This window comes from Ambystoma mexicanum, chromosome 10 (genome assembly GCF_040938575.1).
Source record: "Ambystoma mexicanum isolate Mex_15411 chromosome 10, UKY_AmexF1_1, whole genome shotgun sequence".
Classification (NCBI taxonomy): Eukaryota; Metazoa; Chordata; class Amphibia; order Caudata; family Ambystomatidae; genus Ambystoma; species Ambystoma mexicanum.
The window spans coordinates 1,134,078,283-1,134,092,830 of record NC_090932.1 but is presented as its reverse complement, the minus strand read 5'-3'; the positions used below and the strand labels follow the sequence as shown (position 1 = coordinate 1,134,092,830).

General features: G+C 43.4%; 1 protein-coding gene across 2 annotated transcripts in view; it reads right to left on the bottom strand.

Moving 5' to 3' along the window:
• TMEM150A (transmembrane protein 150A) overlaps positions 1-14,548 on the bottom strand; it is a 223,193-nt gene that overhangs the window by 23,944 nt on the left and 184,701 nt on the right. The window contains exon 8 of one of the 2 annotated variants that reach the window (XM_069619037.1): positions 6,184-6,349. The exons of the other annotated variant lie outside the window; for it this stretch is intronic. Within the exon in view, the coding sequence (XP_069475138.1) occupies positions 6,267-6,349 (83 nt within the window). The 3' untranslated portion in view covers positions 6,184-6,266. Of the gene's footprint in view, positions 1-6,183; positions 6,350-14,548 lie in introns of those variants that run through there. 2 annotated transcript variants of the gene reach the window in all.

Here is a 14,548-nt window from a genome sequence, read left to right as displayed (position 1 = left end):
TTTGTAATTTTGTAGACCCAGCACACTATCTTACAATAGGGTGCTGGAGGGGTTACTTAGTATACCCTTTTTTCTAGTTTCTCATGTAACATTTTTGTTAGCCTTTCCTCGATGAATGGCTGGTGGCAGTGGTTTACTTTTAACTACCGTGGTGTGCTTTTACCGCAGGCTGCGTTTGCAGCTGCTGTAAAGCACCCAAGGGTGCTATTTTTGTCAAAATGACCTCAGGATTCTTTTTTCGCCATTTCTTTGTGGAAAGGTCCTTCTTGAGATTTACTCTGCGAGCCAAACCAGGTTTGGTCCCTTTGTTCATTTTGTGGTTGGCGGGATTCATAAGTGAAGCCTGCCTCTGGCTCCAGGGTGTCTGGCGGTGGCAGGAAGTGAGGGAGGTGCCCAAAACTCCCTGTGCTTAGTCTCCTAAGAGACAGAAATGCACTCTTAGGTGATTAGCCGCCTGGCTGTCTGGCAGGGACAGCCACCCTGCTGGGTACCGACAGCTAGGTTTGAATGAATGGGAGAAACCTGCATAAAAGGCGAGGCTTTTTGGCTTGGAAGGCAGTCGACCACTGGACGAAGGAATCCGAAGAAGAACTTGAGACGCCTGCTGCAACTTGTGCACCGTTGGTTTGACCGGTGAAGTCCTGCTGCTGTGCTGAAACTCCGAATTTGTTTTGACTAGAGAAGCCCTGTAAGGATGACTTCTCCTCTTGGTTGTTGGGACCAATCCTCTCCAAAGTAATCCCCCTGGATATCCTCTCAAAGCTGGTTGTATTTCCACTGCAGTTGCTGCTGGAACCGAAGAGCCAGGGAGAGGAACACCAGATTGCGTGCAGTACTTTTAAGTTGGCCAAGAGCTCCAGGAAGATCCTCCGGACTCCCAGGAAGCAGGACTGACCGAGCCTGAGCCACCTCAACAGAGTGCTGGACCCCAGATGTAAGGAAAGCCCATCTCAACAGCCAAGAGTTGAAAATTAAAAGTCCTAATTTTCCAGCAAAGGTGGAGAGGAATTAGTACATTCCTGAGAATTCACCCTAACATACGTCCTGTCCTCTGCCACGACTGTGACACTGGTATAAGAATCTTGTGTGGCACCCGTTGCCGCAGTTCTAGTTTCTTTCTCCCTATGCTCTGCCGTATGACCCAGAGGGTGAAAAAAAGGAAGGTGTAAAACATGCACATTTTTCGCCAAGTGTTGGGTAAGATTCTCATATTTATGATAAATCTCCCTGACCTGTGTCAACCCCAGAACATTGTGCTTGGTAATCATTTTACCTCGTCCCTAGGTAAATGGGAATCTTTTCCCCTCTCAACTAGTCCTTCACTCCTTTTATGAGTGACCTCTTTAGATCTCTTCATAGTGTACGATTGGAGTTATAGTTTCCTATAACTTTGGACAGACTAATGTACTACGGGCGGCACACCGCATTTTAAATGCAGTGGCTTCCTTTTTAATTCTCTCATTTCTTGGGTGAACTACTGTTCCCAAGAAGTAAAGTGGGATTCACATCCCTTTTACATTGATTTAAGTGAGCCAGCACCCCCCACCTTATGTGGAGTGCTGGGAGGATACTATGTAGCCCCTTTTCTTACTTACCTGGTAACATTACTGTTACAATTGCAAGTTTACTTGAACGGCTTGTGGCAGTGGTTTTACCTTCATGACTTATTCTTTATTACTCACAGGCTGTTCTATCAGCCTTGGTAATGCACAGAATGGCCACCATTCTGCTAGAATGGTGGGCTCCTTTTATCAACATTTGCCATTTGCTTGTGGTTTCTTGGGTCTTCCCCTGCCATTCCAGGTGGGTTCGACCTCAGCCCAAGTGTTATCTTCAGCGGGAGTCCTTTGATTTCCCTGCCAAGTCTCCAGAGTGTCTGAAAAGGCAAAAAGCGAGGGATGAGTACAAAACTCTGCAGCCCTTTATCTTTTACTGTGTCTGAAAGGAACCAAGTCCCAATGTCAGGCTAGCTGTCCTGAATGGACAGCCAGACCACTGTTTGGCAAAGTTTGAACGCAGTACCCTCTGGGAACACTAGAAAACAACTATGACTACAGGTATAGGCAACCCAACCTTTGGTATAAGCTTGTACTACACAGTTTTGGTAGTGTGTTGAGCAGCCAGGGTTATCTCAAGAGGGGAAATGTGAGCAATAGTGGAGTTACACAAAGATTCACAGTTACAGGTATTGAAATAAGCTCTTGCACTCGAGGTTTCTTGCATAAACAATTATTAATGGATGAGTCAGTTATGAAGTCTTCTTTAGAAGGGAGAAATAGAATAGTAACACACAAATACACTTCAATACTGTACACTCAGTTTCTGAATCACACAAGACCCTTTTGGGATGGCCCACAGACACAACCTACACCCACAGGTGACTTCAATAACAAAGGTGCTGGGGACATTACTATCTTACTGTTGGCATTCAGAACACTCTTAAAAGTTGGTAAAAAGCAAAGGTTCTTAGAACACAAGAGACCACAAATATTCCTAAGCCGGTAAGTACTTCTAGATTATCTAAAGAGAGTCAAACAATTCAATAGGCTAAGCCAAAGTAACTGGGCAAAAGTCTTGGCTAGGATGAGGCACTTCTGGCAAGCAAATGGAAAAGTCTTTACACAAGTTCCTAGGAGTCTTTGCTGAAAAGAAAAGAAGAATCAAATGTAGGGCCACAAGCTGATTAAGCTTGTGAGTTATAGAAGTTAAAAGCACTTCTACAGTAAGAGGTAAGTTCTCTTAGACTTGTTTTACAGTACCTTAGTAAAGAAGAAAAGATGCAGCTGATGACTTCTGTTCCTGTGCAGCTCTGCAGATCTCACTGTTCTTGGGCCTCAGTCGTAAGGAAAAGAGGGAGGACGTCGGGGGACTTCTGTAATGCGCTGGGACTGTAAAAACTAGCAAACGGCAAACTTCACTTGCAGTGGATGTTTCGCGTTTCAGCTTCTCGTGGCTACCGCAAATAGCAACAACATGACTCCTGGCTGTCAAGATGAACTGTCCTTGCTTCGGGGGTCCCGCACTCTGCTGAGGGGGTTCAGGCTTGGTCAGTCCTGCTTCCTGGGAGTCCAGAGGATCTTCCAAAAGCTGTAGGGCCGCTTAAAAGCAACAAGCACAATCTGGTGTTCCTCTCCCTGGCTCTACGGTTTCCAGCAGCAACTCTGTGGAAATTCAACCAGCTCTGAGATGGATGTCCAGGTGGCTTACTTTGGAGTTGATTGGTCCCACCAACTAGGGGTTTCTCTGTCGATGCCAAATTGGCGTTTCGGCACTGCAGCAGGGCTTCACCGGGCAAACCAATGGTCCAGGAGTTGCAGAAGGCGTCCTCTTCCAGTTCTTCTTCGGTTCCTTCGTCCAATTGTCGACTCTGCCTTCCAAGCCAAAAGACTCGCCTTTTATTCAGTTCTCTTCCATTCATTCCAGCCTAGCTGTCACTCACCCTCCAGGGTGGCTGTCCATGCCAGACAGTCAGCTAGCCAATCACCACAGAGCGCATTTGAGTCTCGTATGAGACAAAGAACAGGGAGTTTCGGGCACCTCCCTCACTTCCTGCCTACCCCAGACATTCTAGAGCCAGAGGCGGGCTTCACTCCTGAATCCCACCCAAAGGCTAAATGAACAAAGAGACCAAACCTGGTTTGGCGCGCAGAGAAAATCTCTAGAAGGACCTTTCCACAAAGACATGGTGAAAAAAGAAGACCGGGACCATTTTGCGGTTGCTTTACCGGAGCTGCGAACAGCCGTGGTAAATACAAACCATGGTAGTTCAAAACAAAACCACTGCCACAAGCCATTCAGTGAGGAAAGGGTTACAAGACACAGGGGATACTAGGTAACCCCTCCAGCACTCTATTGTAAGATAGGGTGTGCTGGGTCTAGCAAGTTACAATGCTAAGTAAAGTCAATTTCACTTTACTGCTCTGGAAAACGGTAGTTCATCCCAGAGAAGGTATTTAAACCTTGGGAAATCTTGGAAGACTTCCCCGTGTCACTGCACTGAAGGTGCTGTGAGACAATGTAAAAGATGATGGCTATGGAGTTTGTCAGACTCCATAACCAAAAGAAACACAGTGTATGAAAAATCACATTAAAATACATGAGGGAGTGGGAAAAGGTCAAACTCTCTCCAGGTTAAAAAAATTAAAGTCCTCAAAATCCAGCAAAGTTGCTGGGGGTCTCTAAGGTGGAGGGAATTATCACATTTTTGAGAATTCCCCCAAACAACCACCCCTTTCTCTAAACTGCAGGGAGAGTTTGCATAAGTTGTGCTCTAGTTCCCGATAAATACTCAGAACCTGGAAGCTGCTGACAAGTCGACCACTGGAGCCGAATCCGGAGAGGAAGATGAAGAAAAGACGTCTGTAGCGATTTCCAGAGGCTAGAGAGCCTGCTATGTAACCGAAGCCTGAGGAAATTCCAAAAAGTTTGTATGGATTGGAGTTTAATTCTATTGTATGTAGAGTCAACTGGGTACGTTTGGTGGGGCTTTTGTAGAAGAAGGTGTAGAGGTCTTTCAAGGTCCCTTCCAATGGCCCGGTTACGCTGAGAGTTGGGAATACATTCATTACTTGTGTATTTGGACTGGAAGTTCCTTTCACTTTACAGACCGGTGGTATTACTGGGAAATAATTCATTATAAAAGGATATAAGAAACCATCTGAATCAGGGTAACTGTGATCATCTGACAGATTTAAAAACTGACGTACATGGGAACTTGTTGAAATGTGAGCAATTAGAGACTTTCCTTGTGGAAAACCCAGACAAAATGAAACATGCCTTGTTACGATTGGATTTTGACAAGGGCAAGCTTCATAGATAATTGTGCAAGCCTTTTCTGATAAGTGACAAACCGAGACGTTATGTCCTGCCATTTATACGAGACCCCAGATTGAAAAGAACTCCTGAGGTTCCATCTTAATCCAACCATGACTAAGGAAATTAAGAGGATACGGTTGAATATGGAGCCTCAGGATGTGTACTGTGATCTCTGTGGGGAAGGAATACATCAAGATTTGAAACATTTACTTACAACTTGTAGCTCTAATACAGCACTCATGCAAAAATACCTAGCGCGTTTTGTACATCACGAAGAATGGCTCAACACAGAAGAGTTTTGGGTGAGACCAACAGCAGGGAAGGAAACTTTCCCATCACTGGAACTCTAGGGATTATTAAATTAATTGAGGTTGGTTAACCTAAAAGGAATAATATGGTTTTATGTATTGTTTGGAGCCAAAGTTATATAAACGTTTTTATTTCTTTGCTATGTAAATGAATTTGTTGTGAAAAGTCAGATGACTATAACACAAATAAATAAATGGAGCCTGATGCGACCCTTCCTTCCAATCAACCTGGTGTCTTGAAAACAATGTCTCTTCCCCAGAGGCTGGCGAGATCCACTAGTCTCACATAGACCTGAATTTTGAGCCAACCCACAACGTGCTGCGACCTTGCTGGGATGCAAACCGCCAATATCCGGGACCTCAAGCCTGGGTGCAGTGCATGGTCTTCTGAAGTCTGAATCCGTCCCAAGCTTTGGTGGACTCCTGCTGATCTCCAGAGACACGTTTCGAATCCCTGAAGTCCCCCCACCAGAGTGCAGGACCGAGAGAGAAGAGAATTCAACCGGCAATACCCATTCTTCATCTGGCTGCTGTAAAAAGGCACCAAATCCACAGAGCTGCAAGAAAGCGTGAGGAGTCCTTTGCTGGAAGCCTCCACTGACGACTGCTGCAAGTTCCCATCCAGTTAATTCGTCTCCAGGCCAAGAATTCTTGATTCGGGTGTGTTATGGAGAATTCTCAGAAATGTGCCAATTCCCTCCACCTTAGAGACCCCCCAGCAACTCTGCTGGATTTTGAGGACTTGATTGTTTTAACCTGTAGAGAGTGAGACCCTTTTTCTCACTGTTGCATGTATTTTAATGTGATTTCTGAACTTTGTGTTTCTTTTAGTTATGGAGCCTGACAAACTCCATAAGCATCCTTTATATTGTGTCACACAACACCTTCGGTGCAGTGGCACAGGGAAGTCTTCCAGATCTACAAAAGTGAAGAAAAAAGGATCCAATATGGAACCCTCCCGTCCCCTGCACACCTTTATGTTGCGTCACAAAGACGCATAAATATCAATTCAAGGAAACTACTCAAAAATTCAAATAGAAAAATTCAGTTGTGAAGCAGGTTTAACTAATTATTATAACAGTCCATTGTTTATTTACAAAAATCAAGTATTGTTTATTCCAAAACGCAAATATCAGAGAAGGTTCAGTTCACTGAGGACGGCTGAAGCATTTCGAGAAGCAAATTCTCTTCTTCATGAGCCAAAGATCGTGCAAAAAGTAGAGAATATAAATAAGAAATAAGGAAAGATAATCAGAATTGTGTAGCTATCAAGCAAATTCAACAGAATGCGTCATATCCATAATTGCACAGTTGCATTTCATCCTTGTAATGTGTATCACAATCTGTCTACAGTCACAAAAAAAGCATAATTGAACTTCATTTATACAATATCTGTTAAATTATATCCAAAGCCACAAACAACCCAATCTAGAATGGCCTCAGTAGTCAATAGACCGGAGAAATTTCAAATGGCAAAATCAAGCGGAGGAAACAGCAACTTAAGTGTGTGAGGATGATAAGAGCTAGACACTCACTCACCATGACCCGGGGGTCCCTTGGTGCTGCTGTGTTTAGTGGTTACTTTAGGATGAAGAGTTCAGAGAAATATGGGTCACTAAATTGATCAGAAATTCAACTGTGTAGGAGCCCAGTACCCTGCAATGATCAATGCAGGTAATTAATTATATAAAAGTGAACATTGAGTAGTAACAAAGTGGCCACAAAATAAATTCGGTCACAAAAAGGCCGGGACTCACCCTGGCGTAGTGTAGAGCCGTCAAGGTACAATAGAGTCCTGGAGTCTGAGTGCTGAAATAGCATGCAATCTCAGGTCAAGGCTGTCCGTATCACGATGTCAGTCTGTGGATGGCCCAAAAGAGCTGAAAGTCCAGATAGGAAAGCAATCGCAAGGACGCACAGAATTTAGAATAAACGGTTTGTTTATAAGTGAGGAGGCTTACTGTAGTGACAATCTAGCGCGGTCTCCAGTAGCTGAGATCTAAACCCGGCGTCGGGTTAATCTTCTATACGGGTCGCGCATCCAGCCCGAGGGTACTCGTGTGTGGATGGAGACTGTTGCTAGGTGAGGGACGCTCTGTGTGGAGCGAAGGACCCTCCTGTGCAGATTAGACTGTACGTATGCTGCGTAAGTCTTCCAGATTTCCCCAAGGTTTAAATACCTTCTCTGGGATAAACTACGGTTTCCCAGAGCAATAAAGAGAAATTGACTTTACTTACAGTTGTAACTTTCTAGACCTAGCACACACTATCTTACAATAGGATGCTGGAGGGGTTACCTAGTATCCCCTTTGTCTAGCTTCTCATGAAACATTTTTATGTTACCCTTTAATCACTGAATGGCTGGTGGCAGTGGTTTACTTTTAACTACGGTGGTGTGCTTTTACCGTGGGCTGCGTAAAGCACTCAAGGGTACCATTTTTGTCAAAATGTCTGATCGTCTTTTTACCATTTCTTTGTGGAAAGGTCCTTCTTGCGATTTACTCTGCGCACCAAACCAGGTTTGGTCCCTTTGGTCGCTTTGCCTTTGGCGGGATTCACAAGTGAAGCCCGACTCTGGCTACAGGGTGTCTGGCGGGGGCAGGACATGAGGGAGGTGCCCGAAACTCCCTGTGCTTAGTCTCCTAGGAGACCCAAATGCACTCTGTAGTGATTGGCCGGCAGACTGTCCGGCAAGGACAGCCACCCTGCTGGGTGACTGACAGCTAAACTGGAATGAATGGGAGATAACTGAATAAAAGGCGCAGCTTTTGGCTTAGAAGGCAGAGTCGACCACTGGGTTGAAGGAACCGAAGAAGAACTTAAAGAGAACGTCTGCTGCAACTCCTGGACCATTGGTTTGCCCGGCGAAGCCATGCTGCTGTGCTGAAACTCCAAATTTGTATCGACAGAGAAGCCCCTGCAAGGACGACTTCTCCCTTTGAGTTGGTGGGACCAATCAACTCCAAAGTAAGCCACCTGGACATCTTCTCGGAGCTCGTTGAATTTCCGCAGAGTTGTTGAGGGAAACCAAATAGCCAGGGTGAGGAACACCAGATTGTGTGCATTGTTTTTAAGCTGGCCAAGAGCTCCAGGAAGATCCTCCGGACTCCCAGGAAGCAGGACTGGCCGAGCCTGAGCCCCCTGAACAGAGTGTTTGGGACCCCCGAAGCAAGGAAAGTCCATCTCGACAGCCAGGAACCGCAGTGTTGCCATTTGCGGTATTCGTGAGGAGCAGAAATCCAAAGTGCCACTTGTGAGCGGTGACCATCTCACTGCAGTGCAGGAGTCCCCAGAAGACCTCCCTCTTGTCCCCATGACTGAGGCCCCGCAACAGTGAGATCTGCAGAGCTACACAGGGACAGAAGTCATCTGCTGCACTTTTTCTTCAATCCAAAGGTACTGTAAAGTCTGAGAGAACTTACCTCATTGAAGAGTTGCTTGCGTCTTCTACTACTCACTAGTTAAACAGCTTGTGTCCCTACATTTATTCTTCTTTTCTTCAAAGACTTCTCAAACATTGTGCAAAGACCTTTTCTTACTTACCTACAAGAAGTGCTTCAGCTCATATAAACTTTTGCCCATTGACTTTGGCTTAACCTCTTACACTGAATGACTCTGCTTAGGGAATCCGAAAGTATTTGCCTGCTTAAGAATATTTGTGATCTGTGGGATGCATTAACTCACTTATGCTCTGCCCTGCGGCATCCCTGTGATCTGATGGTGCCAGAACTATCAAAATGGCCGCAAAACCCTTGTGCGTGCCAAAACCTATGAAAATGGCACTCTACAAAGGACAAAAAGATGGCTGCCAAATCTACCATGCATGTTGTCAGCGGTGGAACGGAGCCCGCACTGCTGAAACATGTCACTGGGCAGCCAAACAAGTAAAAATGGAGACTGCATGAAAAGCAGTGCTTGCTGAAAGAAATCCAGAATTTGCTCTTAAATCTTTTTTCTTGGTTGCTGAAACTGCAGAATGCCAGCACAAAACACCATTAAACATCCAATATTCTTGCTGGGTGTCACAATTCATTGAGTTTAAGAAATCATTGTGAAATTACAGTATGCTAAAAAGCTTAATTTGTCATCAAAACATTCACAGCAAATGTGCCTGCCTATGAAATCTGTCAAAATCTCGGAGCAGTACCAGCGGCCGCCTGTATGACAGCTGTCTGTATATCGCATCATAAGGATTTAAACTTGCACGATTGAAATCCAATGTCTGAAAACTAAGTGACCTGTTATTGAGAGTAACCTAGGTTGTAACTATTCAAATCCCAAGGTTTAGAAGGTGGAATAAGTGTTCTAGCTGCTTGTTTTGAAAATTGCAAGTTTGTTTTAAAGCAAGTTAAAAAAAAAATGTAACAGAATGACATTTAAATTAAGGCTCAAACCAGTTCCACAGCTTTCCCTCACAAAGGCCAGGCATTTCCCTCCTGCTCCACTCCATCAGGAAATCACACTTCTTTGATTACATCAGGGGAGGAGAACTTGGGCTGCAGCAGAAGAGGACAATGGACTTCCTCTGGCTGAAAGGATATGCAGAGTGTGAAGAGTCATAAACGGCCTCTCCCCATTCACTTTTGACAGAATTACATTTGGTATAAAACCATAATTTCCACTGTTACTTCGCAGAACATAGCACAGAGTTCTGCCGCCTCTTAAAATGAGCAGTCAAAAATGAGGTTCACAAGTCCGGGGTGTACATATTTTTTTTACAATTTTGCACAGTAAATTATTAGTCTTTTTAAAAATGTGCTTTTGTCCTTGTAAATAGGGAGAGGCCGTTTATGACTCTTCACACTCTGCATATCCTTTCAGCCAGAGGAAGTCCATTGTCCTCTTCTGCTGCAGCCCAAGTTCTCATCCTAATGAAATGGGCCTTTCTGCTTGCCAAGTTTCTGGAGTCAGGGGCAAGGAATATGGATGGATCTGCTTCAGGGTGCTTCGCCAGGATCAGGATAGTAGGTGACTGTGTGCCATTCTAAGTCCTCTGCTTTCTCTTTTTATGCATATGGTAAAGGGGTGTGTGTGCTGCATTATCCTAAGCTCACCCCTTAGGCAGGCTATAGGTTAGAATCTCTTCTCCACCTTGATTGCAGAAGAAAACAGGGTGTCACCATGATGATGTGGGTTTATGAGTCAGATAATCTTCCTCTTGTTCCTTGCAACATAAAATCTACTTTTGGTATAATACATATTTACATGTGTGCAATCTTTATAACAATTATTTCAACAAAAGTAAGGAATAAACAACAAACTATATCAAACAATGAACATATCCCCTCAGAAAGCAATTTTAAATAACAGCCGCTAAACCAATATAGGCTGCATTATGTGTTCTCAATGGACATCAAACAGTACTGTCAAAAAATATCATTTTTAATACATTAATCTCTAATTCAGCACAAGTAATACAAAAATTGTTTAAGAAACATATACACATAACAGTCATATACATGTTAAAAACATTCCACCTCACAGTATCGAAACATTTATGCCGACAATTAGTTCAGCATAACACAACAATGGCAACTTAATTGATCTCATTTCCCATTGTGTGTACCAGCCCAACTTATATAAGTTTCTGTCCTCTGTGTTCCCAGTAACCGGACATTCATCAGGGGCAGAAGTAGTCTTGTGCTTCAGGTAGATTCTTCCTATTCAACCAACAACTTGCTATTTCTAAGGGTAAAAAAGACAAACATGTATCACTAACACAGGCATAATCGGTTTAATTAATCACCATAGCCACACCCTAATCACCAATAGGGTACCAAGTATACAGTAAATCATATACCTGATCAAGGGTCTCAAGAAATATATAACTTGAACCTCAAAAGCCAACCCATTTGTGGCTCTTCACTGCAAAAGCAAGAGGGATTCAACATTAAGTACCACTAATTACCTACCAAAAAGCTAAAATGTAGATCTCTCTGACTCATAATAGCCGTTCTTTCCCCTGAGTAAAAGGTATCTTAGCATCTCAATCACCAGTTGGATACTAATGCAACCAAAAATGTATGTTCTATTATATAGATTGCTCACCATGGGATGAGGAAGCTGTTCTTTTCCTAGATCCAACCAAGTCTCAGTCGTGGCAGCCACCAGTGTACCCCTTTCCAATTCCTCTAGACCTACAGGTGCCTAAAATACAGGGAGTGGAAGATAGATTTAATTATCCCACCAAATATCCATAATTCCTCTCATCCAACTCAAAGGAGTGTTCTTACCCATCTCCGGCTCTTGTAAGCCAACAAATATATGCACTAATCAGAGTCCATCTGAATCAGGCCTCTTCCTCTTCACGGATGTAAACCTCTCGCTCTGTAATAGTACAATGCTAGATCAGCAAAATGTAAAGGAGTATCCCCATAGAGAACTCGAGTAATTAGACAACACCCCTGGCTCTTACCTACAATGTAATGGATACACTCCTAGCAGGCAGCCATGTATGGAAATTCAAGATAAGGGGCCGGCGGACACGTCCACCGCCAATTCTGCAAACAACCGTACAAAAATCCTCCTTAACCGTAAGTGGCGTACCGTGATGACGTCATCACGCTAGTCGTCGCGCGGTGACGTAATACGTCATCACGCCCCTTCATGCAAAATAGGGCCGGGCTCAAAAATCCCTAACGATAGCGAGGTTGCCAAGCAACCCTTGCTACGGGGAAAACAAATGGGGATCTCACAATAACCCCAAGTGTACAAGGGCCAACAGAGTGCCTACCACAACAACCTCAACGGTACATCTGGGGCTCAAAAGTAGCAACAACATAATGAAAGAAAACGGGGTAACTTCCCGAAGTTCTCTCACCCAATGACCACCACAGAAAAACTAAAGTCAAAAAGACTATAGACCAACCATCTGGGTGACTCTAGTCACACTTAAAGCGGGAAAACCCCTGACCCTGATCATGTCCAATGGCCAAAGAGAACAAAAAGTCACCTCTCTCAATAAGGATTTACCAAAATAGAAGCAATCACCGATGAAATACCCTATCAAGAGGTTTGTGCAATCATTAATTCACCACCAGATATATAGTTCTTTATTTTTACATATAGAGATTGATATTCTCCCACAGTGGGTACCCCCAGTAAGTGCAACACTCCAAATGATTTTGCGAGCCCTATCCCTGTGACACCAAGCTCTCTTATCTAATATTATGCCACTCTATATTTTCATTTAATCCTGTAATGTGACTATTGGTAAGAAAGATCCGCTTCTGTTCCAAATTAATCAATTTTCTATTGATTTCGTCTTGGGTTCTACCTTTAATCTTTTTGAAGATACACCATTCAAAGTCCGAGAATGTGTGTCCTTTCTCATCGAAATGTTTTACTAGAGGAGCTTTATCAATATGATTTTTCAAACAGCTCCTGTGTTCGATCATCCGAGTCTTGCACTTTCTGTTGGTTTTGCCTATATAAATTAGGTCACATGGGCATTTAATCAAATAAATTACATTCTCCGTTTTGCAATTAGTATGTTCTTTCAAAGACCATTCTGTAGTTAAACCCAAATCAACAGAAGTCATTTTCTTAGTAAAAGGGCACATAACACATTCTCCACACGGATGATGCCCCATCACTCGGGGCAGACCCCACAATGTACTTTGGGCGCCCTCATGATTGACCTCCTTGTGTATGTCATTTTTCATGACAAGATTACGAATGTTAGTGCTCTTTTTAAAGGCTATCAAAGGTAATGGGCTATTCATAGTCTTTTTCCAATTTTTGCATATAATGTTCTTAACTTTGTAGGACATGTTGCTAAAGGTATTGACAAACACCAATGGGGTGTCATGATTGGCAGCGTTTTTCTTTTTCCTTTCAAGAAGAGCTTCCCGGTTGTTGTTAAAATCTCGTTTGGCAGATTGCCTCACGACCTTGGTAGGGTAACCCCTATCAATCAGTTTGTCCATTAGTATGTTAGCGCCTGTTTTATAACCATGTTTGGTACTTCTGTTACGCTTTAGCCGTAGAAATTGCCCAAAGGGCAGATTGTCCCGGACATGTTTCGCGTGATGACTCCTGTAATGCAGTAACGCATTTTTGTCGGTGCTCTTGACAAACGGTTTCACCCATAGTCGGTTATTCTGTTGGTAAACTGTTAAATCTAAATAATTTACCTCTGTGGAGTTCATGGTAGCTGTAAATTTCAGGTATCTATTCTGGTTATTCAACCAAACAAGGAAATTATTAGCTTCATCTATCGAGCCATGCCATAACATGAACACATCATCGATGTATCTTAACCATTGAGTTATTTGTTGCTTGAAAGGATTAATTTCTGAATAAATCACTGTTTGTTCTACCATGTCTACGTACAAATTGGCCATATTAGGAGCCATAGCAGCACCCATGGCTGTGCCCTCTACCTGTAGATAGAATTGACCCATGAATTGGAAAAAGTTATTTGTCAGAGCTGTTTCCGCACACCATAAGATGAAGGCATTACTCACAGGATGATTGTCCTCACGTTGAAGCAAAGTCTCTTCTACCACTTCAAGAGTGGCTCGTTGTGGGATGTTCGTATAGAGAGATTGAATATCCAGGTAGATAAGTAGGTCTTTGGTCTGGTCAAACGGCAGTCCTTCAATTTTCCCAATGGCATCTCTGGTATCTTGAACATAGCTTTTCATTTTCATTACGAAGGGGCATAAATAAAAATCTACAAATTTCGATAAGGGTTCCAAAATTGAATTGACCCCAGACACGATAGGTCTACCAGGGGGTCTCACCAGATCTTTATGGATTTTGGGCAAGATGTAAAAAACAGGAGTTCTCGCTGTCTCTCTTGTTAAGTATTCTCCTTCCTGTTTGCTAATCTGTTTCAAATCAACTGCTTTGTCCACTTTCTCCTTTATCATTTTGATAATAGCAGGACAAAGAGGAAGAAAGAAGAATACCTCTATGCAAATAGGTCGGAATACAGGACCAAGGAATGGGTCGAGACGCCCACCTTTTTTAGGCAGAGGGAACAGTCGGCAGGAATGGCAAATAGACCGCATGCAGACACGCAGCCACCGGAGTTGGTAGTGAATCTGTCCAGCGTAACCTTAACCAAGGTTGAAGAACGATGTCTTAACAAGGGCCTGAATTTTGTGATATCTAAATATCACAACCCTTTTGAATTTAGGTTGGAGTTTAGTGCATTTATGCGCAAGGTACATCTAAGAGAATTTTTTGAAAATCAACCAGCGAGCCTGCAGATTAATTACAGCGGGTTAAGAAATCCCTCGACTTGGTGTCCACCACATCACACACATTCCCCGGAATCGGTGGTTTTTGAAAAGAAGGTCTTACATGAACTAAAAAAACTTGAAACCAAAGGCATTCCCAAGAACTCCAATTTAAGTCAACAAGAAATCGCCATATTACGAGGTCTGGGCAAAAATGAGAAAATCGTTATTCGCCAG